The sequence below is a fragment of the Puma concolor genome, chromosome D2 (assembly GCF_028749965.1).
Source record: "Puma concolor isolate L17-30 chromosome D2, mPumCon1.1.hap2, whole genome shotgun sequence".
Classification (NCBI taxonomy): domain Eukaryota; kingdom Metazoa; phylum Chordata; class Mammalia; order Carnivora; family Felidae; genus Puma; species Puma concolor.
This window is the reverse complement of record NC_141677.1, coordinates 36,566,164-36,591,767: the sequence shown is the minus strand read 5'-3', so window position 1 is coordinate 36,591,767 and position 25,604 is coordinate 36,566,164. Positions and strand designations below refer to the sequence as shown.

The window sequence follows — 25,604 nt, the reverse complement described above, 5'->3', positions numbered from 1 at the left end:
ACCCATACAACAACCTGTGGGGAGTCCCCAGGTACATTTTCCTGGACACGCCCCGCCCAGTGCAGAGTGGTGAAGGTACTCTGAGTGTTAGCAAATTAGAACTGCTACCTTTAACTCACCCAGAAAGTTCAAGGGAAAGCCAAACTCCTTCCCAGCCTAGGCTCCTAAAGACAGCTCAAATGTGCCCCTGGAGGATTGTGGTTGGGGTCCATTTAGCCATCTCCTCCACCCTGCCTCCAGTGTATAGCCCCTGCACCTTCTTCTCTCCTCACTGATTTCCCAAGCTGAACAGGCTGTGTGACCTCACTTTGACAATAGTCAGGCGTGTCCCACTCATCCGTGTTGCTAGTTTATGTCCCCACGGAGGACAAGCAACATCTAGCAGCTGGGACATGGAGACACAGGGGGAAGCTTATAGGGTGATGAGGCGTTATCTGTTTATCCAGGTGACCTCAGGTGTGTTTATGCTAAGTGAGAAATGAACAGGCATGACCTCAGCAATGGTGAGAGGTGTGTTTGGGGTATACCCCACTGTTCACCTTTCCCAAGGGAGCCCCTTCCTTCTTGACAGTTTCAGAGAAACTATATAGGATGGTATCGGTGGCTGATGCTCCTAAGCCCTTACCTCCTGGGGAGTGCCCAGCTTGCAACTCCTTCCTTCCATCTCCCTCATCTGTTGGGTCCTTCCTGCTACCCAGAAGCCTCCACCCCAGAAAAGCAGCCATCCCTGAGCTCTGCCTCTTCCAAGGGTGGTTGCCCTGAGGGCCCTGGCAGCCTTGTCCCCCATCTGGCACCCAGCTGAGGACAGCAGAGGACATAAACAGCTGCCGGGCCTGTCTCAGGGTCAAAGGTCCCAGCAGACTGAGTCAGAAATTGGCTACTCAGCCAGCACTGGAAACTGGTGCTTTGAGGGATGAGTCACTACCCAGCTGGGCACTGAAGGGGTTAAAGGAACATGGTAGAAGATAGGAGAGCGGGGGCACGCTGCACTGCTGGAAAAAAGCTAGCCTTGTGCATGGATAATTAGAACTGAACATCAGTAAACAATGCCTTTTCCCCTCATTAAGGACAAATCTGTATGTATAATGTGCCTATTTTCTCTTTCATTAACTTATAAATGGCCACTACTTTAAAGCCATTTAACTAGCAGTTTTGACTTGCCCATCAGCTCTGGGTCTGACATGTTTTCACCTCTCCTGCACAGACAGAGGTGCCCACCTCAGCACCAGCTCCCATGAAGGGAGAGGCCCTGTGCGTGCTCCTCTGAGATGCCACAGACAGGCTCCTCTGGCACAGCCAGAACACAGCCTCAAGTCAGTGGCCAGAACCGATTCTGAGTGCTCTTTTTGAGGAAGACATGGTCACAGCTAAAGCGGAGCTCTGGGCGCCCCACTTCTGCTCCTGACTGTTCACTGTTTGTTCTCTCCCAGGAACAAGTCAGTCAGGAAGCCCCGCTGCAGCCACGGCTTTTAAAGACATCCAGAAGACATCATGGAACCAGAGGTGGGGATTCACCAGTGAAAATTACTCTAACCAGCCACAACATAAAATCTTTAGAGAAGGTATGTACTGACTTGATCAGAGGTGCAAAAGGAAAGAATCTAAAGGGAAAGAACAAGTTCAAATGTCCACCAAGCCTCTGAGAATCACCACAAGAAAAACTCATGGTAAAGACTTCAGATCGTTTTCAGATGAGGATCCACAAGCGACTCATTAATTTACACAGTCCTTCTGAGATTGTTAAGCAGATTACTTCTATCAGTATTGAGCTAGGAGTCAAAATTGAAGTCACCATTGCAGATGCTTAAGTCAAACTTTTTTATTAAACTGATTATCAGTTGTTGTTTTAAAAAAAAAATGATTTTGAGCATGGGCAGTAGAGACAGACCAAATCCTGGCACTTCCCCTCACTATGTGACCTTGGGAAAAGTACTTGGCCACTCTCTGCCTCAGTGACCTGGCCTATAAAATGGACATAGTAATCCCCACATCACATGATGGGCACCCAATAAATTACAGCCACTATTATTAATAATAAATTAATTGTAAAGAATAAATACACAATAATAAAACTCATGTAGCATTCTTGCCAAGAATGTTCAAACGATATTCAGTCATGAGGAAACAATCAGACAAATCCAAATTCAGAGACATTCTAGAAAACTTGCCTGTACTCTTCAAAAATGTCAGTCATGAAAGACCAAAAGATAGATATAGATAGATTGATAGATAGATAGGTAGATAGATAGATAGATAGATAGATAGATAAAGGAACTGTTCTAGATTAAAGAAAACTAAAGAGACATATAGCTAAATGCAAAATGTTTTCCAGGTTTAGATTATAGATTTAAAAACATATATCTATAAGGACCATTATTTTTTTTTTTAATTTTTTTTTTCAACGTTTTATTTATTTTTGGGACAGAGAGAGACAGAGCATGAACGGGGGAGGGGCAGAGAGAGAGGGAGACACAGAATCGGAAACAGGCTCCAGGCTCTGAGCCATCAGCCCAGAGCCCGACGCGGGGCTCGAACTCCCGGACCGCGAGATCGTGACCTGGCTGAAGTCGGACGCCTAACCGACTACGCCACCCAGGCGCCCCTATAAGGACCATTATTAGGACAATTAGGGAGATATGGATATCAGCTATATACTATATAATAGTAGTATAGTAATTTAAATTTCTTGGGTGTGATAATTACACTGTATAAATGTCCTAGTTCTTAAGAGACATGTGCTTAAATATTTAGGGATAAAGTGTCAAGATGTTTGAAAATAACTCTCAAATAGTTCTGAAAATCACACATGTAGATTCTGAGGACAAAAGACAGAAAGACAAGAGAATATGAGGCAAAATGTTAACAATCAGTATATCTAGGTAAGTATACATGTGTTCCTATTCTATTTTTCCAATTTATTTTGTAGATTGGAAATTTCTCAAAATAAAAAAAAATTTGAAAAGTGAAATCTTTTTTTAATGTCCTCTTTTAAAGTTTATTTATTTTTGAGAGAGAGAGAGATAGAATGCACACAGGGGAGGGGTAGAGAGACAGGCAGAGAGAGAATCCCAAGCAGGCTTCATGCTGTCAGCACAGAGCCTAATATGGGGCTTGAACTCACCAACTGGGAGATCATGACCTCAGCCAAAAGCAACAGTCAGACTTTTAACCAACTGAGCCACCCAGGTGCCCTGAAAAGTGCAACCTAATGGTTTTAAAAACTGCGATGCAGGGTAGCTACCTAGCTGACTGGGGAAGGAGGGGGTGACTGACTGGTTTCTGGACTTCTGGGATGCCCTATTTCTTGAACTGGGTATGTTCACTTTGAGAGGATCCATTGAGCTGGGCACTTATGATTGCTCTTCTTTTTGTGTATATGTTACTTGTCAATAGGTAAGTTTCTTTAGAATAATCATAATAATAAAGCACCCCACAACCTCATATCCTCTGACCTGGTCCTGTAAATGCAATGATGGGCCCCAGGCTGGAGAAAAGGCTGGAACCGGGTCACCCTTCCCTAACGGTGTGTCACATCTGAGAGGACAGGAAATGGGGCCTGCATTGATGACAGCCTGCCTCGCAGCCTGACCCTGTGGGGAGATAGCAGGCACCATCCAGAAGGTGTCCCAGCCTGCCCCTCTGAGCCATGCCCAACTTCTGCTGCCATCCTTGCAGTGGGATCTTAGCCTTGACTCCACCCTTCTCAGACCTCGGTATCCTCCTCCCCTGTCAGCCCTGTGGACCCAGATGGATGTGGGCTTGATGAGGCATCTCATCTTGTGAAAGAAGTAAGTCCAGGGGTCACATTTTCCTCTCTTTGCATTGTTCCCCCATGTGCTCGATCTGATATGCTTCACTACCTGGATGCCCACACATACTCACATCTCTGCATTTTGCAGATTAATTGCTCAAGTCTTCATCTGCCTGAATTAATAGGAATAAAAAAATGGCTAACACATAAAGCTTACTACAATGCCAGATCCTTTTCTAAGTACTTTATGTATATAACTCAATGCTTACAAAGCTGAGGCAGATAATTTTTTTAGCCATTTTACAAATGGGGGAACTGAGGCATAGGGAAGTAAAGTAATTTGCCCAAGCAGGTCTGGCTACATATTTGCAGGGCCCAGTGCAAAATGAAAACACGGTGGCAGGGGGTGGGGAGGCTTATTCGAAATTATTAAGACTTTCAAGGCACTAAGCATTAAGTCAAGTGTGGGGCTTATTTAAGGCTCCTGTGAGACTGCACAGGTCAGCAGCACTTGAAACCAGACTTGTGCACAAGATAAACCAGCAAGAAGCAGAGTAGAAACTTGACCCCCAGCTGTCTGATGCCAGAGTCCATCCTCCTAACCACTATGCTACCCTACCTCTCTAGCTCGGAGTGTTCCTCCTCTCACCTTTTGGTAACTGTCCAAGAACTGGAGATCCTTACTCAGTACATCAGCACCGGTCTCTAAAAGCCAGGCAGACAGAACTGAAGAGTCATAGCAGTCTGCTGCCACAAGGGGTCACTGTTGAAAACAGGTCCTGTACAGTTTTTTACACCATACCCACAACTCAGTGCTGCCCTTGCTCCTCCAACCCCTGGACACGCACAGCACACATGGGCCCCACACTTGGGCTCCAAGGTGCAATTCTTTTACTTCACACTCATATTTGCAGCCATTGTGTTCCCACAGCATGACCACTGCAGGCGTGTCTGGGTCAGAAGGGTTTCTGCCTGGCCACCTACTAGGTGGACCAGCACGCCCCCTAACAAACATCTAGGCTATGATATTAGCTTGATTCACCTCTTCACATACCCCATTTCCTCATGGTGAGTTTCCCCCGGAGGTCCTTTCTATCTTTTCCTGCTAAAGGATCTCAGAGGAGCCCAACTCAGGTCATCAGAAACTAATCTAGTAATCTGAAACCCAAAAGGGAAGGGTCAGTCAGAGTCGTTACTCGAGTCCTCCCAAGAGGCTATTTGGCCCATATACAAATACACACACCTTTGTACACCAAAACCTTCTTAGAATCACAGTATTCCTTGTTGTGCCCTTTCTCCAAAGCAATTTTTTTACATGTATTGATTCAAGTAATCGCTACACCCAACATGGGGCTCGAACTCATGACCCCAAGATCAAGAGCCACATGCTCTTCTGACTGAGCCAGTCAGGCACCCGTCCAAAGCAATATGTTTGCCTATTTACCTCAGAGTTCCTTAACTAGGAAAAAAGGCATTACTTATTTGCTAGAAAATCTAATTTTGCCTTACTAGGAACTCCATTACACAAAGTTAACATGACTGATATATCAATGTCACACCCAGATACTTTCTTAATAACACAGGTGACTAAAAGGGGTTAGAGAATGAGGCTTTCAAGGATGAAGGACTGGAGGTGGGACGGAGCTAGTGACATTAGGTACTATAACCTCACTCATGCCCACGGCTAGTGAGGCCCAGAAATGTCTGGATTCCTGCCGGTACCATGGGCATCTCTGCAATCAGGCCTCCACCCTCTGAGTTCCCCTGGTTAGAATGGTGTTCAGCTGCAAGTCTGCAAGTAACAATACCAACCAACAGTGGGCTAGAGCTTCATCATTCTCACCTGACAGGACTCCAGACGTTGGATGGTTACTGGCCTTGGTTTGCCAGCTCATAGCTGATATTATTACAGTTCTCTTGGTCTTTCCCTTGTGGAGGCTGATGGCTGCTGCGGCTCCAGCCTTTCAAGTCTGCATTCAAAGCAGAAAGGAGAAAGAGCAAGAAAGGACAGCATAAGCAGCATCCAATGGCTTTTATCAGGAAAGCAAAAGCCTTCCTAGAGCCCTAGAAGGTTTCAGCTTATGCCCTGTTAGTCTGAACTGTGTCATATGCCTTCCCTCCCTGCAAGGGAGTCTGGGGAAGTGAGCCTCTGGTCTGCAGCTCAGACATTATCTCCTCGAACAAAATTGGAATGTTGAAGCTTCCTCCTACAATCTTCCCAGGAGGTACTGGGCCCCAGGGCCCCTGCCCGACAACCCCAGGAACCCTCCCAGAGGAGCCCCTGCCTTCCTTCGGCCCTCTCAGTACCCCAGGCAAGAAGGGCCCACCCGGGATTCCCCCGAGCAGAAAGCCCAGCTGACTCTGCTTTGTACGAGGTGATTAATGGTGCTCTGGTGAGCTGGAAGGAGGTGGCTAATTAGCTGTGGACTGATTAAGGACAAGGCAGGCAAAGTTCCAGGCGTGATAAACATGAACTTTCCATCTTCCTCCCCCCTTCCCTCCCTCCCTCCATGTCCTGCCACCACCAGCAGAAGCCAGGCCTGTGGCAACCCTCACAGTGTGCCTAGCCAAGACACCACCAGATATCATCCAGCCCACCGTCGACACTGCCGGCCACCAACCAGACCACTGTGGCAGGGACGCACATACCGGATCTTCTTTCAGGGTTTGACTTCTCCAGCCTTTCCCCAACCTCCTGGCTCTCTAGCACGGAGGCATGCTATCATGCCCAGGGTTTCTAAAACAGTCTCTGCCCTAAAGAATCTACAGCTGAGGGCTGTAGAAATCCACACAGGGGTAAGCCTAGTATGATCTGGAGTTGCCAGGCAGAGTTCCAGGGAGGGACCTCCGGTGGATTTTATGGGTGGAGTGGTCCTCAGGAGAGAAAGGCGGACACGTGCGCATGCGTGAAGGACAAACACGCTGCGTACAATCCTGCGCAGTGAGCAATCTGGAGACTACACGAGACAGGGGCGAAGGCGCGGGCAGGATGGGGAGAAGGACAAATAGGAAACAGGGGTTTAGATGTGTGTAGCACAGTTGCTACCAGTCTTGGGTCCAATACAACACGTGCATCCACGTGTGTGACGCCCTGTGGGCAGTACAGGGTGATCACCACCTCCAGCTGGGACATCTCGTCTATATCTCGCACTCCAGAGGGCACCTGCCAGGTACAGGCAAATTCATCCCGCTGTGGCTGAGCTGAGGTCTGGCAAAAAAGCTCTCTGACACAAGAATGTTACACAAGATAAGGCTGTGATAAGGACAAAGGATACATTTCCGCAGCAGATAACAGGAGAAATTCAGTGAGTGTGACCTCTCAGGTCTCTCTGTCTACACCCAAGAGACAGGCTTAGCAGCAGGCAGAGTGAATGCCTTTCCAGGGGAGGGCTTGGGAAGTAGCCCACCCCACCTAACTTTGCCTGGGTCACTCTTACCCATTCCTTGGTTCTCAGCTCAAGTGTCATTTCTTTGGGGAAGCTTCCCTGACCCCTCCTATATCAGATTCTCTGTATTTCCCTTTGTCAAGTGCATCACAGCTTATATATTAATGCATTTGGGTGACAGTTTGTCTTTACTACTGTAGATTCAATCAGCAAATACTAATTTTTGCCACAAAAATTTTGCCACAAACTGTTAAATTCAGAGAATACCGTGAGACATGGACGAGCCCTCATGAAGCTTATAGGTTAAGCATAAACATCAGCTGATAGCTAAGTAGGGGTCCACCCCAACTCCAGAGGTAAGACTCCTCGCAGCCCCAGAAGAACAATGGGACAGCTCAGGCCCATTCAACTCCTGGCCTCAAGCCACCCCAGAAGGGCCTCCAGGTGTGGGTGTGCAGGACCCAAGCTGCCTAAACTCCTCCTTCCCAATGGAGGCACTCTTTCCTCCAGCTGCTGTGAGCATTGGCTGTTAAGAGCTGGAGTCCCTCTCCAGGACTTGACCTCAGCCAAAGAGAGGCACGTCATTACCCAGAGTGATGTCTGACCTGATGTCTGGTCATTTGAAATGACAAAGGCCTGCACCCCCATCCTTGCCTCAATGCAGGACATTTTTGAAGAATCATCCCAGCTTCAGAGCTTCCCATGGGGCTGCTGAGTGATGTCTGCCCAGTCCTACCTCCCTCCACTTAAGCGGTTGTTCCTGAGAACACTCCCCAATAAGACTAGTATACACAAATCTTGAGTCTCATAGTTTGCTCCTGGGGAACCTGAAATCCACCACAGTGTGTGACTGCATCTGTCTGGAAGAAAGGCTCCTGTTTCTAATCTGCATGTAGTTGTCCTTTTATGACTTAGCAGTAGCCGGGTCCACCACCCCCCCCCCCCCCCCCCCCCGCCCACCACCAACTTGAGCACCTAACGGAGAACACAAGCCAGCACCAGAGTGGCCTTGGCACAGGCATGGGGAGGGAGTCGAGCCTTGTAGCCGAGTGATTTAGAAGACCCTAGAGGAATGTGTATCTGTGAGAAGAAGCCCACCAGCCCCTGGAGTCTGATTCTAGCTGATTAAGAAGCACCCAGGGCCAGTATTTCAGCAAGACAACTGGGAAATAAGCTGAGAGAAATTGTTAATCTAGGGATTCCCAACAATGTGGAAGGTGTCAGACCAGCCCCGAACACCCTAACTCAGGCCCAGTGTGTGGGAAGTGAGAACTCTCCTGGGTGGGTGCAGAAGGGGGGTGGGAGAAGCAGGAGGGAATTAGACTAGCACAAACTTCGTAATTGAAATCATTAATAGCAGTAAAATAAGTTGTCCATCCTACATGTAATTTGTAGTAATATTTGGTTACTGAGATTAATTTCTAGTAATGAAATACTAATTAAACCATTTATTGAGTAATGTATTTTCTTGGTGGTGTTTTATGGGTGTTCACTTATAAATATTTTAATTACTTTTGCTAAGTAATTAGAATTTACTAAATAATTTCCAAACTATTTATTAATTTCTAACAATTCTCAGCCAACCAACAAGTAATTGTTTTACTTTATATAAGTAATTAAAGTCTTTTTTTTTTTTAACTTTGAGTGAAGAGAAAGACAGTAATAAAGACAGTCTGTTCTATCACGCGGGGTTGGGTGTATTAAAGCAAAAACAGACATAAAAATCACCCCCTTAATCCAACATTACTTAAACACTGTTACCATTTTGGGGTTTTTATTTGTTTGTTTATATCTTAAGAGAGTTTTTGTATGGGTGGATGTTTTTTGTTTTTTTTTTTTTTTCAAAATTGAGATAACAACTATATACTTTCTGGCCACAGAACTCTGCCAGTTTTTTAAAAAAATTTTTCATGTTTATTTATTTTTGAGAAAGAGAGGGAGACAGAGTGTGAGCAGGGGAGGGGCAGAGAGAGAGGGAGACACAGAATCCAAAGCAGGCTCCAGGCCCTGAGCTGTCAGCACAGAGCCTGATGGGGGTGCTCTAACCCATGGACCAAGAGATCATGACCTGAACCAAAGTCAGATGTTAGACAAAGATTCTCTTGAACAGTTTAAGAGACTTTCTACCTCTAAGCACCTACTATGTGTCAGACACTATGCAAAGTAATTTATGTACTCTGCTTCTATCTCAACACCTTAGTAATGAATGGCTCTGTGGCAGTGACCTTGTGTAAAACTGGGCCTCCTCATGGTGCAGTCTCAGCATAAAGTCATCTTCAATAAAATAATGGTCTGGGAGAAAAAAAATTACTGAAATAAATGGCTATACTTTTATCTATAAAAATAAGATCATAGTGAATATAGTTCTGGGGACCTGCTTTTCACACTTGAAATGTTATAAACATCTTCCTGTATGAATAAATATGGAGGAGCAGCAGTGTCTTTTTCATAGCTGCATAGTATTCCATGACGGTAGCCCCATTTAACATCTACTCCATGATTGCTGAAAATTTGGGTTGTTTTCAGTTGTCCACTATTGTGAACAAAACTATAATGAATGCCGTTATTCACAGAGCTTTGTATAACTGTCCAACTATTTCTTTAGAATATGTTCCTAGAAGTAGAATTTCTGCATCAAAGTGCATAAACATTTTTAAGACTTTTGATTCATACTGTCCAAATACCTTAAAAAAGACTGGGCAAATTTGTACTCCCACCAGTAGAGTTGAAAGACCTATTTTCCTGCGTTGTGTAAAATTATTATTATTTTAAATCTCATGTCATTTGTTCTTGCTCCCTGTCTAAGCGAGGAAGTGGCTCAGAGGCATTCCGAATCACAGTCTCACAAACCGCTTCTGCATTGGCTCAGGAGAAACATGGTCAGTTGGCTCATAAAGACTGGGGCTCCTGGGGGGCTCAGTTGGTTAAGCCTCTGACTGTTGCTTTCCGCTCAGATCAGGATCTCACAGTTTTGTGAGTTCAAGCCCCGCGTGGGGCTCTGTGCTGACAGCTTGGGATTCTCTCTCTCACCCCTCCCCCACTCACTCTATCTCTGTCTCTCCCAAAATAAATAAATCCAAAAAAAAAAATGAAAGACCTACATTCTGTGTCCTCATAACTTAAGTAGCACCAAATGTTTAAAACTGTTCCCTACCACGCCAGTCCCCTTCCTTACCCCACCCCCACCCAGTCTCCTTTCCAACTCTGTATCCCTTCAGGGGGCTTGTCTCACTGCTGGCAGATGCCCGCCCCATGTACTGGCAGAATAGGCACCTATCTGTAGGTTCTCTCTTTAGCTCTTGACAAAATACCTCCGCCACCAGGATGTTGCAATGCCTAAAACTTCTTCCACTGGTGGCATACACTAAGCAGTTTCCAGCACATTCAGAGGCTAGCCTGGGTGGCATGATCTAGTAAGTTTTTCTGAGTCTCTCCCATCTTCTTTCTGATGCTCCTCCCTCACCCACTGCCAAGTCACCTGGCGCCTTTGACCATCCAAAGTCTCCATCCTTAGCTCCATTCCCCTCCTCTGACAGAGCCACCTTGAATAATTTTTAGTACCAAAGACCAAAAAAACCTTCCTAGAGGAGAGGATTCAACAAGTCTCTGAATAAAGAGAGGGAGACAAATTCCTGGGGGAGAGAGTCAAGAATGACTTGAGAGAAGGCTTGGTGTGGAGACACAAGGGGTGGGGGTGGGGGGTGTTACTGAAGTTGCTCCTTCCCAGAAGGGAAGAGCTGGTGCTCAATCCATGTTTGTTGTTTCTCCAAAGAATGAATAATTCCCACAGGCACCCTGCATTATTCTCCTTTATTCTCTGTATCCATTTCCTCTCTCCCCCTAAAAAGTGTCACATCTCAGGCACCTCTCCATGCCCTCAAAAGAGGAGAGGAAGATGTGCAAGAACCCCCTCCAACACTGCTCCCCACTTCCCAGAGAGATCAAGGAAAACCAGGCCTGGCTGCCCTTAGCATAAATCCCCCCCCCCCCCACTTCCCTGTAAACCAGAATAGAGCTCATTTTAATAATAGCTAACCTATTGAATCCTCACACAGTGATAGCACTCTGTTAAGCACTTTACACACGTGATATCACTTAAATGACATATTTATCTTTTTTTTCTTTTTTAATTTTTTTTTAACATTTATTTATTTTTGAGACAGAGAGAGAGAGAGCGAGCATGAACAGGGGAGGGTCAGAGAAAGAGGGAGACACAGAATCTGAAACAGGCTCCAGGCTCTGAGCTGTCAGCACAGAGCCCGACACGGGGCTTGAACTCACAGATCAGGAGATCATGACCTGAGCCGAAGTAGACCGCTTAACCGACTGAGCCACCCAGGCGCCCCGTAAGGACATATTTATCTTTACTTAACTAATGAGAATAGGAGACTCAGAGTTTAAGTCAAGCGTTGCCAAGTAGGAGAACCCAGGCTCAACATCCAGCTTTCTCTAATTTCCACAGCCCAAATGTTTTAAGCATCATATTCTATTGTCTCCACACAGTAGGTGTCTTCACACAAGGTAAAGATAGGAAAAAAGAGAGGAAGAGAGGGAGGAAGAAAAAAAACTTTACATCGCTGTAATGCAGGGGCAACAGTGTCATTTGCCAGAAACACAATTAAAATGTTGGTCTACATGTCACCTAAAGTTATCAGTTCTACTTGGGAAAACATTGGAATATTTTATCTCTGAGTTCCCTTTCTAGTACATAGTTCTAGAGTCTCCAAGGGTTAAATAGGCTATTTTCTTTTTTACTAAAAAAATTTTTTTTAATGTTTATTTATTTTTGAGCGAGAGACAGAGACAGAATGTGAGTAGGGGAGGGAAAGAGAGATAGGGAGACACAGAATCCAAAGAAGGCTCCAGGCTCTGAGCTGTCAGCACAGAGCCCAACATGGGGCTCAAACCCAGGAACTGCGAGATCATGACCTGAGCTGATGTCAGCGCTTAGCCGACTAAGCCCCTCAGGTGCCCCTAAAAACAGGCTATTTTCTAAAGGAAAACTAGATTCCACAGGCCGTGGGCATGTGGGTAGTAAAATCCTAAAGGCAGATGCTGAATCTTATTTATCTCTATATTCTCCATAAACATTTAATACAGTGTCTGGCCGAGGGTGGATTTGTGGAAGATGAATTATGAATTCCTTTCCCCTCTCTGGGTCTTAGTAGCTGGACTAGCTGATCCTTAAGGTGCTTTTCACTCTGCAAAGCATTGGTCCATTGGATTTCAGTGGTTGCTTTCTTACTGGTTGGCTTCCTGCTCCATCACTGCTGCAGAACTCTAAAGATAGCTCTCCAAGATTTCCATCCCCTGGTTATTCAAACACCAATCCAGGTGCTGCTGCTATGAAGGGCTTTTACAGATATAATTAAAGACCAAATTAGCTGACCTTAAGATACAGAGATAATCTCGTAGGCTTAACCCAATCAGATGAGATTTTTTTTTAAAGCAATGAGTTTTCAGGGGCACCTGGGTGGCTCGGTCAGTTAAGCTTCTGACTCTTGATTTTGGCTCAGGGCATGATCTCACAGTTCGTGAGTTCGAGCCCCAAGTCTGGCTCTGCACCAGCAGTGTGGAGTCTGCTTGGGATTCTATCCACCCCCCTCCCCCGCCCCTCCTCTGCTTATACTTTCTTGCTCTCTCTCTAAAAATAAATAAATAAACTTAAAAGAAATTTAAAAACATGAAAGCAATGAGTTTTTTCCCACTGGTAGCAGAAAAAGAAATCAGAGAGATTCAAAGTGTGAGGGGAATTGAACCTAGAGGAATTTCTCTGCTGCTAAGATAGAGGGAGCCACATGGAAGGACCTGAGAGAGACACCCCATCCCATCCCAGCCCCCAAGAAGAAGGGGACCTCAGTCCTAAAGCTCCCAGGACCTGAAATAGCCAACAACCTGAATGAGCTTGATTCTTCCCCAGAGCCTCCAATAAGAGCTCAGCCTGGCCAATATCTTGATTTTGACCTTGTGAGATCCTGAGCAGAGAACCCAGCCAAGCCACCTGGACCTAATGACCTCTGGAACTGTGAGACAATAAACGGTGTGGTTTTAGGCTGCTACAACTGTGAGAATTTGTTATGCAGGAACAGAGAATGAATGGGATTCTCTACCTTATTCCTACCAACTCTTGATGTTGTCGTTGTTATTATTATTTTGGGGAAAGGAGAAATCGATTTAGGGAATTTTGAGCTAAGGCTTCTTTCCATCAATTTCACGTGAGTCTAACAAGCAAATATTAAGTATTAAATTCCTGCTGTGTCCCTAGGTCCTCTATTGGAGGGCAGTATGTAATTTTGAGGTACAATAGTGTAGAATAGACAAGGTGAGCAGGAGGAGTGTGACATAGATGGCAGAATAGTGTGCATTGCAGATGTTGAGTGGGCTTCATGGACTAAGTAAAACATGAATACTGGAGAGATTTAAAATTGGCAGAGAAAGGGGAAGGGTGAGAGATACTCTGGGTAGAGAGCAAAGCACAAACAAAGGAGTAGAGGTAAGAATGAGCACGATGTTGATCAATGTTAGCTCCTGAGGGCAGAAAGGTTTCTCAAGCCCTATCACTGGAAATTAGCTACTGTGCCATGCTACCAGTTGACAAGGCCAGTTAAATAAATAGTGTGTTTCTAAGCAGAAGTGGAGGCTGGCTTAGTCTTGGACAAGGAAAGGTGAAAGGAAGGTCTGGGAAGGAGAAGCGGAAAGAACAAAAAAAAAAAAAAAAATCAAAACTTGCCATGAAACAGATCCAAGTTACAGTAAAGAGATAAAAGCCAAGAGGGAGGACACAAGGACATAAGCACATTCTTGGGTGTCCACTTCCACTACAAAGGGAGGCGGAGGAGAAAAAACATCAGCCTTTGAGCCTCATGCTTTATATAAGAGATTATGCAGGTGAAAGTCCGTACCTTGAATAGATTGGCACGCTACAAGAGATTGCCCATGTTGGGAAGCAGGGAAGGGCCCCCAGGTCAGGCTCCACTCTAAGTATGGAACTTGCTTAAGGTTTTCTCTCTCTCCCTCTGCTTCTCATCCCTACTCATGCACACATACACACTCTCTCTCTCTCTCTCTCAAAAAAAAAATAAATAAGTGGTCAGTTAAGTATCCAACTTAGCGCAGGTCCTGATCTCGCAGTCATGGGTTCGAGCCCTGTGTCAGGCTCTGTGCTAACAGCTCAGAGGCCTGGAGCCTGCATCAGATTCTGTGTCTCCATCTCTCTTTGCCCCTCTCCCACTCGCACTCTGTCTCTCTCTCTCAAAAATAAATCAACATTTAAAAATTTATAAAAATAAATACATACATACAATTCTTAAAAAAGATAGGTTGGGGCCCTACTCTAAGGGACCTTGAAAGCTAGGAAGTAAAATAGAGGTTTTCAGTCTTCACTGAACATTAGAATAACCTGGGGGCTCTTCTAAAAATACTGATTGATATCTGTATCCCACCTCAAAAATTTTAATGTAATTGGCCTGGTTCAACTTGGGGCTTAAGAGTTTAAAAAGTACCACAGGTTATTCTAATACTTCTCCGAGGCTGAGAACTGCATATATAGAATTTGGACTTCATCTACTAGCCAGTGCCAACTATTAAGGATGTGTGAATGACATAATACAAGGGAAAATAACAGTAATTGTAAAGGAGACCAAGCAAAAATAATAATAGCAAATAACAATTACAGCATTTTTTGGATTCCAGACACCTTTCTAAGATATTTATTTTATTAGATTATATATTTTAAAAATATATTATGTGCATTTGTTAATCATTACAATACCCCTATAAGGTAACTACTGTTATCATTACTACTTTAGAGATAAGAAAAGTAAGGCTCAAAAAAGTTAACACCTTGTTCATGATCACCAGGCACATAAAAGATGGAAGTGAGATTTGAATACTACAGTTTGGGTTCCAAGGTCCATGCTCTCCATTTTGCTTCTGGATGTGGTGGATTAGCTTGTATCATATCAACATCTTCACCCAGCTAGGAAAGCAAGTTTCAACAGAAAGAAAAGTTTCCAGGACAATGAAGACTTGAGAGGCCAAGAATATCAAGAGAAAAGAAGTATACTCGTGTGAACCTAACAGCTGGCCACATTTTTCTTTTCAGGCATTTGTAGATTTGTAAGCAAATATCTGAGGGACCCAGAAGCTGAGTAGATATTCAGGAGTCTCCTGGGACTGAGGATTAAAAAAAAAAAAGAATTCTGGGTTGTCATAAGTCAAGAACCTTAGCAAACACCCCCAGCTCTCAGTTGGGATGCCTGATAAGTTATAGCCTAAAAGTGAGGGCTAACCTTACGTAAAGAGAATTTTGGTGAAAAACTGGAATCTACCCAAAAAAAAAATCAAGTAGAAAAAAATCAAGTATAAATTTTATTTCTTTTTAATGTTTATTTACTTTAAGAGAAAGATGGGGAAGGGGCAGGGAGAGAGAGACTCCCAAGCAGCCTCCACCCTCAGCACAGAGCCTTATGCAGAGCTCTATCTCACGACCATGAGATCATGACCTGAGCGGAAATGAACAGTTGGATACTTAACCAGCTGAGCCACTCAGGTGCCCCTGAAGTAGAAATTTTAAAGCAAAAATATAATAATTGAAATTAAGAACTGGATAGATGAGTTTGACAGCAAAAACGACACAGCTAAAGAGAGGACTAGAAACCTATCTACTGATAGGTCAGTAAAAAAAATACAGACTGGGGGTGCCTGGGGGTTCAGTCAGTTAAGTGTCCAACTTCGGCTCAGGTCATGATCTCATGGTCAGTGAGTTGGAGTCCCGCATTGGGCTCTGTGCTGACAGCTCAGAGCCTGGAGCCTGCTTCAGATTCTGTGTCTCCCTCTCTCTCTGCCACTCCCCCACTCGTGCTCTGTCTCTCTCTCTCTCAAAAAAGAATAAATAGTAAAAAAAAAAAAAAAAAAAGACAATGTGGTATTAGCAAAAAGAGACAGACAAATGGAACAAAACAGAATCTAAAAATCAATGGATTTTTGACAAAAGTCAAAGACAATCCAATGGAGAAAGGATAGCTATTTCAGTAAATGGTGCTAGATTAATTAGACGTCCGTATACAAAAACAGAACAAAACAAAACAAAAATCCCAACCCATGCCTCCCACCTTATATAAAAATTAATTCAACTACTCCTAGCTACATACCCAAGATAACTGAATGTATATGTTCACACAAACACTTGTACATGAATGTTCAGTGTTCACAGTAGTATTACTCATGAGAGCCAACAAGTGAAAACAATCCAAATATCCACAGAATGATGAATGGATAAATAAAATGTATATATATTCATATAATTAAACATTATTAATCCATAAAAAGGAATGCAGTACTAATACCTGCTACAAAATGGATGAACCTGGAAAATATTACACTAAGTCAAGGAATCTATATGGACAAAAAGTAGATTAGTAGTTGCCTAAGGCTGGATGAGGGGCGATGGTCCAAGACTGCTAACAGGCTCCAGTGTTTCCTTTTCAGATGATGACATGCTCTGGAATTAGCTAGTGGAATTAGCTAGTGGAGATCGTTGCATAACCTTGTGAATATTCTAAAATCCAATTAATTATACCTTTTAAAAAGTTAATTTTATGGTATGTGACTTATATCTCAATAAAACAAAATGTTTTTTTCTAAATTAACTCAAAATGGATCATAAACCTAAATGTATCATGTGAAACTACTAAACTTCTAGTAGAAATACAGGAGAAAATCTTCACGACCCTTCGTTAGGCAAAGAGATTCTAGATACCAAAAGCACTATCTACAAAAGCATGATCCACAAAGAAAATAATGTTTATTTGAACTTTATTAAAATTAAAAAATCTTGCTTTGCAAAAGACATTGTTAAGAGAATCCAAAAGTGAGCCATGGACTGGAAAAAAATTGCAAATCATATTTCTGACAAAGTCCTATTACAGAATATATACATAACTCTTAGAATTCAACAACAACAAAAAGCAAGCAACCAATTTCTAAAGTACCAAAAATTCTGAACACACACTTCACCAGAGAAGATGGAAGAATGGCTAAGAAGTGCATGAACAGATAATTGGTCAGTAAGGATAAGCCAATTAAAACCCCACCATACTACTCTATACCTATTGGAAAGGCTAAAATTTAAAAGACTGTCAATACCAAGTGCTGATGAAGATGTGGCATAATTGGAACCTTCAAATATTGCTGGTGTAGACACAAAATGGTAGAGTCACTTTGGAAAACAATTTGGCAGTTTCTTAAAGAAGTAAACATACACATACCACATGACCCACCAATCCTACTCCTATGTATTTATCCAAGAGAAAAATTATAATATCATGTGAGGTGTAAAATATATGTAGAATTAAAACATGTGAAAATAATAGCATAAAAATTGGATGTGGTAAATGGAGTTAAAGTATTCTAAAGTCCTTGCATGGTATGGAAAATGGTAAAAGTACTGTTTAATATTATACTTTGATAAATCAAAGATGTATGTTGAATGGTCTAAGACAACTACTAAAAATAATAACAAAATAAATTTATAATTAACAAGATAGAGAGAAAATTGAATAATGAAAATATTTGTTTAATCTAAAAGATGGCAAGAAACAAGAGAAAAAAGAAAACAGAGTGTGTGAAAATAGAACAAATAAAATGGCAGGTATAAACTCAAATATATTTGTGGTCACATTAAATGTAAGTGAACAAGATACTCCAATAAAAATATTAAATTTTTCATATTATGTTAAATAGAAACATATATGTGTTTATAAGATATCCTTTAAAAATTAGGATACAGAAAATGTTAAAGCAAAAGAATAAGAGGGAAATCCTATGCAAATACCAAGCAAAAGAGAGAAAGCATCACTATGCTAAAATCAGACAAAGTAGACTTTAAGGCAAAAAGCATCATAAGATATAAACAGTGACACTCCATGGTGATTAAAGGCTCAATCAATCAAGAGGGTTGAATAATTCTATTGCATGCAACAATATAGACTCAAAATACAGAAATCAAAAATTGACAGACCTAAAAGGAAAAACACACACTTCCCAATCATAATGAATTATTTCTAACACATCTCCCTTAGTAATTGGTAGAATATATAAGTAATGATATAGATTTTTAAGTGGAGAATACATGTTTTATTAATTTCTTAAGTATCACATTTGACACTTATAGAGATGGTTAAGAGAATCCAGTTTTTTAAGATTAAACTCTGCTAGGTGGCTCAGTCGATTAAGGGTCCAACTCTTGATTTTGGCTAAGGTCATGATCTCATGGTTCAGTTCGTGAGTTTGACTCCTGTGTCAGGCTCTGACAGTGCGGAGCTTGCTTGGGATTCTATTTTCTCTCTGCCCCTCCCCAACTCATGCTCTCTCTCTCTCTCTCTCTCTCTCTCAAAAATAAATAATAAACATTAAGAAAAAGATTAAACTCTGCTTTAGATAATACATCATGATCCTACATACCCTTTACTCAGTTTCTCTGACTAGTAACAGCTTGCAAAACTATACCACAATACCATAACAGGATATTGTTGTTTAACTATTCTCCCAGTGAAGTACATCTAGGTTGTTTCCCCTTGTTTGGCTATTATGAATAAAGTTTCACATAAAGGTTTTTGTATGAATATAAGTTTTTATTTCTCAGTAGTACCAAAATATTTTCCAATCTGTAAGCCTTTTGTTTCCTTTACTTGTCTTATTGCACTGGATAGAACTTCCAGGACTATGTTGAATAATTAAATCAAACATCTTTGCCTTGTTAATTTACGAGGGAAAAAATGAAGTCTTAATGATAATGTCAGTTGTAGATTTTTGTTTTGTAGCTGCTCTTTATCAAGTTCAGGAAGTTATATATTCCTATTTTCTGAGAGCTTTTTTTTTAAATCATGAATGGGTGTTGAATTTTGTCAAAGCTTTTGCTGTAGCAACTGATAGGATCATGTGATTTTTTTCTTTACTCTGTTAATATGATAGATTACATTGACAGATTTTTAAATATTGAATCAGGTTTGCATCCCTGCAATTAACCCCACGTAGTTGTAGTGTATAATTCTTGTAACATATTGCTGGATTCTATATGCTAATTTTTTCAAGAATTTTTAAAATCTATATTCATGAGGGACATTGATCTGTAGTGTTCCTAGTAGAGTTTGAGTAGTAGGGTAAAATTAGCTTCACAAAATGAGTTGGGAAGTGTGCCCTCCTCATGTATTTTCTAGAAAATATTATATAAAATTAGTGTTAATTCTTCTTTAAACATTTTGTAAAATTCTCCAGTAAAACCATCTGAGCCTGGAGATTTCTTACTTAGGAGTTTTAAAATTACTAATTCAATGTCCTTAATAGTTATAGGACTATTCAAAATATATGTTTCATATTGAGTAAATTGTGGTAATTGGTGTTGTAATTGGTGTTGGTCTATTTCATGTTAGTCACTCCTGCTTTCTCTTGATTAATATTTATATAATACTTTTTCCAGCCTATTATTTTCAATCTGGCTATATCATTACACTTAAAGGGACGTGTGTGTGTGTGTGTGTGTGTGTGTGTGTGTGTGAGTGTGTGTGTAGGCAGCATATACTAGAGTGATGATTTTTAACCCATGTTGCAAATCTCTGTTTTTTAATTATTGTATTTAGATTGTTTGCATTTAGTGTAATTGTTGATATGCTAGGGCTTAAGGCTACCATTTTTTTTCTGTTTTTTCATTCTGTTTTTCATTTCTCTTTTCTCTCTTATGCCTTCCTGTGGGTTACCTGACTTTTTAAAAATTCCATTTTGATTTACCTATAGCATTTTTCAGTATATCTCTTTGCACAGCTTTTTTTTTTTTTTGTGGTTGCTGTAGGTATTACATTATATAAACTTAACTTGTCACAAGCTATGTCACCTTAACTTGTCACAAGCTATGTCACAAGCTAGGTCAAGTGAAGAATAGAGGCTTTATCTCCCTTTATGTTCCTTTATTCTCTCCCATTTATAATATAATTGTTTTAAATATTCCCCTTATATTCATTCAGAACCACTAAGATAGTATTACAGGGGCACCTGGGTGGCTCAGTCAGTTTTAAGTGTCCAACTTTAGCTCAGGTCATGATCTCATGGTTTGTGAGTTCAAGCCCTGTATTAGGCTTTCTGCTGTCAGCAGAGGCCACTTCAGATCCTCTGTCTCCCTTTCTCTGTGCCCCTTCCACATGTGTGTGCATGCAGTCTCTCTCTCAAAAGTAAACATTAAAAAAATAAATAAAATAAAAGTTGGGACTTTAAAAAAAAGACAGTGTTATAATATTGCTTGAATCATTAAAACATTATTTTACAAAAATTAAGAAGAGAAACCTATTATACTTACTCATATTTTTTCATACTGTTACTTCTTCCTGTTCTAAAGGTCCTCATTTTATTATTTACTTTCTGTTTAGAGAATTTCCTTTTGTCATTCCTTTAGGATAGTTCTGGTGACAAATTCTCATATTTTTCCTTCATCAGAGAATGTTTTCATTTTTTCTTTATTTCTGAAGGGTATTTTTGCTGGCTATAGGACACTAACTGCAGTTATTTACTTTCAGCAGTTGAAAATGTTGTGCCACTTGCTTTTCTGGGCCTTTATGTTTTCTGATGAGGAATACACCATAATTCAGATTGTTTTTCCCTTCAGGTAAGGTGTCATTTTTATCTGCCTGCTTTCAAGAGTTTTCCTTACATTTAGTTTTCAGTAGTTCAGTTATGATGCACCTTAGTATAGATGTCTCTGGGTTTATCCTGTTTGAGAATCATCCAGTTTCTTGAATTATAGGTTTATGTTTTTTGATAAATTTGGAAAGGTTTTCACCATTACTCCTTTTCATACTTTTTCAGTCCAGCCCTTTCTCCTCTCCTTTCTGAACTCTGATGTCCCAAATGTTAGCTCTTTTGTTATAGTCCTACATATCTGAAGATATCTAAAGTTCTCATCTCTGTCTGTCCACTAATTCTTTGCTTTGTCTTCCATTCCACTGATGATCCCACTCCCTGAGCTTTTTATTTTGGTTATTGTATTCTTTACTTCTGATATTTCCATTTGGTTCTTCTTTACATCTATGTCTTTGCTAAGTCTTTCTACCTTTCTTTGTTTCAAATATGTTTGTAGTAACCTGTTGAAGCATTTTTGCCATGGTTACTTTAAAATTTTTCAGATAAGTTTTAGCATCTCTGCCTATTCTACACTGTGAACACAGTGAGAATTTAAGCAGAACTCTTTACATCTTTACATATGGAAATTCCTTCTGAATATTTGTGATTTTTTCCTTAAATTTTTAAGTTGTCATATGCACACTCACTCAACACAGTTTTTTTGGTACTTTTGTCCAAAACATTCAAGTTATTTAATATAGAAAAACCAATTTATTTCTTGTTATAGTCAGATCTTATTAGTTTATGTTATATTTAAATAAAGTAGGTAATTAAAAATAAAAGTAAAACTAACATACAGAGACTTAGGAACATACACAACTGATCTGTAGTAAGCAGACAATACAATTGGTATTGGAAAGTAGCATACCAGTTACAAGTGTTTATTGTACTGAGGGCATCAGTTCATATGCTTTACAGAGAGAATATAAAATATTTTTAAATGGAGGTCAATTAGCAGAGCTTCTATATATTTAAATATCATGATAATTTTCACTAATAACCAAATTTACTAAATGGGAGCCTACATTATTAATATCAGACAAAATAGACTTTAAGACAAGAAAAAGTACTAGAAATAAAGAGGAAATTTTTTATAATGACAAAGGTATCTATCTATATCTATATCTATATATCTATATCAGGAATATATTAATATCTCAGGAAGTAACATTTTTTGTCTGTGCCCTTAACAAGAGAGACCCCAGAATACATAAAGAAAAAACTGATGTAATTGAAAGGAAAAACAGACAATCCCAATAATAATTGGAGATTTCAACATTCCACTCTTAATAATTGATCAAATAACCAGTTAGAAAGTCAGAAAGGACACATAAGGTGTGAATAACGCTATCAACCAACTTGACTTAACTGACATTTACACAACACTCTACCCAAAGACTGCAGAATAAACATTATTTTCAAGCACATGGAGCATTCTCCAGGATAAATCATATCCTGGAGCACAAAACAGGTGTCTATAACTTTAAAAAGATTGAAATAATACAAAGTATGTTCCTGACCACAAAAAGACAAAATTAGAGATCCATAACAAAGAAATAGGAAGAATGCCAAAATTTTGCAAATTAAATAACATTCTTAGGACATTAATCAATGTAATAGAAAGTATATAAAATCAATAGAGCCAAAAGTTGGTTATTTGAAAAAGTCAACTAAATTGGAAAACTCTTAGCCTTACCATCTAGAAAGTGAAAGAGAAAATATAAATAACCAAAATTAAGAATAAAGAAAGTATATCATTACTGACACTACAGAAATTTAGAGGATTATAAGAGAATATATGAACAACTTTATGCCATCAAATTAGACAACTAAGATAAAGTGGAAAAAATTCCTGGAAGTACACAAATTACCAAAATTGACTCAAAAAGAATTGAAAATCTGAATAAACTGACAAAAAATGAAGTTGAATGAGTAATTAAATTTTTTCCCACAAAGAAAAGCCTAAGCCCAGATGGATTTACTGGTGAATCAAATATTAAATATTTAAAGAAGAAATAAAACCAATCCTTCACAAACTCAAGAAATAGTGGAAAGAGGGAATACTTGCAAATCATTCTATGATGACAGATTTAGCCAGAAATCAAAGCCAAACAAAGACGCCACACACACACACACACACACACACACACACACACAAAGAAAACCAATATCCCTCATGAAAATAGATGCAAGAATCCTTAACAAAATATTAGCAACCCAAATTCGGCAACATATAAAAAGGATTACACACTATGACTAAGTGTATTTATCCTAAAAATGTAAGGTTGGTTTAGTATTTGAAGAAAAATTAATATAGTCCACCATACTAAAAGAATAAAGGACAACTCACATGATAATTTCAAAGAGAAATAGACAAACAGTAATAGAGATTTAAAATTTTTTTTTAATGTTTATTTATTTTTGAGAGACAGAGAGCAAGCATGGGAGGGGCAGAGAGAGAGGGAGACACAGAATCCCAAGTGGGCTCCAGGTGCCCCTCCACCAGGCTTCCTTCTGCAACAGGCGTGGGCCACGCTCTCGCTGGCTCTCTTTCTGCCGCCATTTTGGTTCCGCGTTCCCCCACAAAATGCCTGGTGAACGCACAGAAACCATTCCTGCTACAGAGCAGGAGTTGCCACAGCCCCAGGCTGAGACAGGGTCTGGAACAGAATCCGACAGTGATGAATCAGTACCAGAGCTTGAGGAACAGTATTCCACACAGGCAACCACCCAGCAAGCCCAGCTGGCAGCAGCAGCTGAAATCGATGAAAAACCAGTCAGTAAAGCAAAACAGAGCCAGAGTGAAAGGAAGGCACGGAAGGCTATGTCCAAACTAGGTCTTCGACAGGTTACAGGGGTTATAAGAGTCACTATCCTCTTTGTCATCACAAAACCAGATGTCTACAAGAGCCCAGCTTCAGATACCTACATAGTTTTGGGGGAAGCCAAGATGGAGGATTCATCTCAGCAGGCGCAACTAGCAGCTGCTGAGAAATTCAAAGTTCAAGGTGAAGCTGTCTCAAACATTCAAGAAAAGACACAGACTCCAACTGTACAAGAAGAGAGTGAAGAGGAAGAGGTTGATGAAACAGGTGTAGAGGTTAAGGACATAGAACTGGTCGTCACAAGCAAATGTATCAAGAGCAAAGGCAGTTCCGAGCCCTGAAGAACAACAGTAATGATATTGTAAATGCTATTATGGAATTAACAATGTAACTGTCTGAAAAGGAGGACCCTTTTTTGGTGTTTCAAAAGAATAACTGCAGCTTGGTTTGAAATTTGTACTTGTTTCTATCATTAATAAAGTTATGGCTTCTTGTTGGAAAAAACAAAAAACAAACAAACAAACAAAAACAAAGTGGGCTCCAGGCTCTGAGCTGTCAGCACAGAGCCTGACGTGGGGCTTGAACACACAAACCATGAGATCATGACCTGAGCCAAAGTCAGACACTTAACCAACTAAGCCACCCAGGTACCCAACAATAATAGAGATTTTAATACCTCAGTAGTTGCAGGAAAAGCTTTTGACCCACCCAGTGCTAATTTATATTTTTAAAAAAAGTTAATGCTGAGGGGGCACCTGGGTGGCTCAGTTGGTTAAGCAGCCAACTTCGGCTCAGGTCATGATCTCATGGTTCGTGAGTTCAAGCCCTGCATTGGGCTCCACGCTAACAGTAAATAATAAACAAACAAACAAACAAACTTAAAAAATAAATAAATAAACTTAAAAAAAAGTAAAGTTAAAAAAATGTATCCTGGGACAATTGGATATCCATATGAACTTAGACTCTTACCTCATACCATAAACAAAAATTAACTTCAAATGGATCACAGTGAAAAAGTTAAATGTAGAGTTAGCATATGACTTAGCAATGCTACTTACTCCTAGATATATATCCAAGAGAATTGAGAACATACATGCACACAAGACCTTGTACATAAATATTAATACCAGCATAATTGCCAAAAAGTGGAAACAACCCAAATCTCTATCAGCGGGGAATGGATAAACAAGATGCTATAAACCCATAGAGTAATATAGGAATATTATTAGGCCGTAAAAAAGAAATGAGGTTCTCACATGTGCTACAACATGGATTATTCTCGAAAACACTAAATCTGTGAAACGAGTCAGGTACAAAGGGCCTCATATTGTATGATTCCATTCCTATGGAATGTTTAGCATAGGCAAATCTGTAGAGAGAGAAAGTAGATTCATGATTGCTAGGCACTGGGGGAGAGAGGAATGGGCAGTGATTGTTTATGGGTGTGGGTTTCTTTTTTGGGTGATGAAATATTCTGGAATTAGACAGTGGCGATATTTACACAAGTTTCTAATATGTTAAAGCCACTGAATTTGACCTTTGTAAAGGATGGGGAATTTATGGCATGTGAATTATATCTCAAAAAAAGTTATTATATATATATTTTTCAAATAGATCATAGAACCTAAATGTAAAAGCTGGTTACTGAGGGTTGGGGCTGGAACTTAGTTTTGACTGAAAATGGGCCCAAGAGAATTTGGGGGGATGTGGGAAATGTTCTAAAACTGGATTGCAGTAATGATTGCACAACGCTGTAAGTTTACTAAAAATTATTGGCTTGTTCACTTATAATGGGTGATATTTTATTAAAGTATAGTTGACATACAATGTTATATTAGTTTCAGGTGTACAGCATATTGGTTTGACAATTCTGTACATTACTCGATACCACAAAAAGTGTAGTCACCATCTGTCACTATACAACGTTATTATAATATTATTGACTGTATTCCCTATGCTGTACTTTTCTCTCCG

General features: G+C 40.6%; 1 protein-coding gene and 1 pseudogene across 1 annotated transcript; both read left to right on the top strand.

Moving 5' to 3' along the window:
* The first annotated feature begins 5,474 nt into the window (after positions 1-5,474).
* Positions 5,475-8,076, top strand: LOC147575991 (uncharacterized). The gene is made up of 4 exons (XM_086679458.1): positions 5,475-5,549; positions 5,712-5,812; positions 5,974-6,126; positions 6,280-8,076. The coding sequence occupies exons 1-4, from the start codon at positions 5,475-5,477 to the stop codon at positions 6,560-6,562; spliced, it is 612 nt and encodes a 203-aa protein (XP_086535584.1). The 3' UTR covers positions 6,563-8,076.
* Positions 8,077-23,304: 15,228 nt separating this feature from the next.
* On the top strand, positions 23,305-24,149 carry LOC112854573 (nascent polypeptide-associated complex subunit alpha pseudogene; annotated as a pseudogene).
* Positions 24,150-25,604: the final 1,455 nt, after the last annotated feature.

Excerpts from the sequence above, each read along its gene's own strand:
- LOC147575991 (XM_086679458.1), top strand. The coding sequence starts at position 5,475 with ATGGGCATCTCTGCAATCAGGCCTCCACCCTCTGAGTTCCCCTGGTTA. Across the intron at positions 5,813-5,973 it reads AAAGCAAAAGCCTTCCTAGA|GAGGTACTGGGCCCCAGGGC; the intron begins GCCCTAGAAGGT and ends CAATCTTCCCAG. Across the intron at positions 6,127-6,279 it reads CTGACTCTGCTTTGTACGAG|CAGAAGCCAGGCCTGTGGCA; the intron begins GTGATTAATGGT and ends TGCCACCACCAG.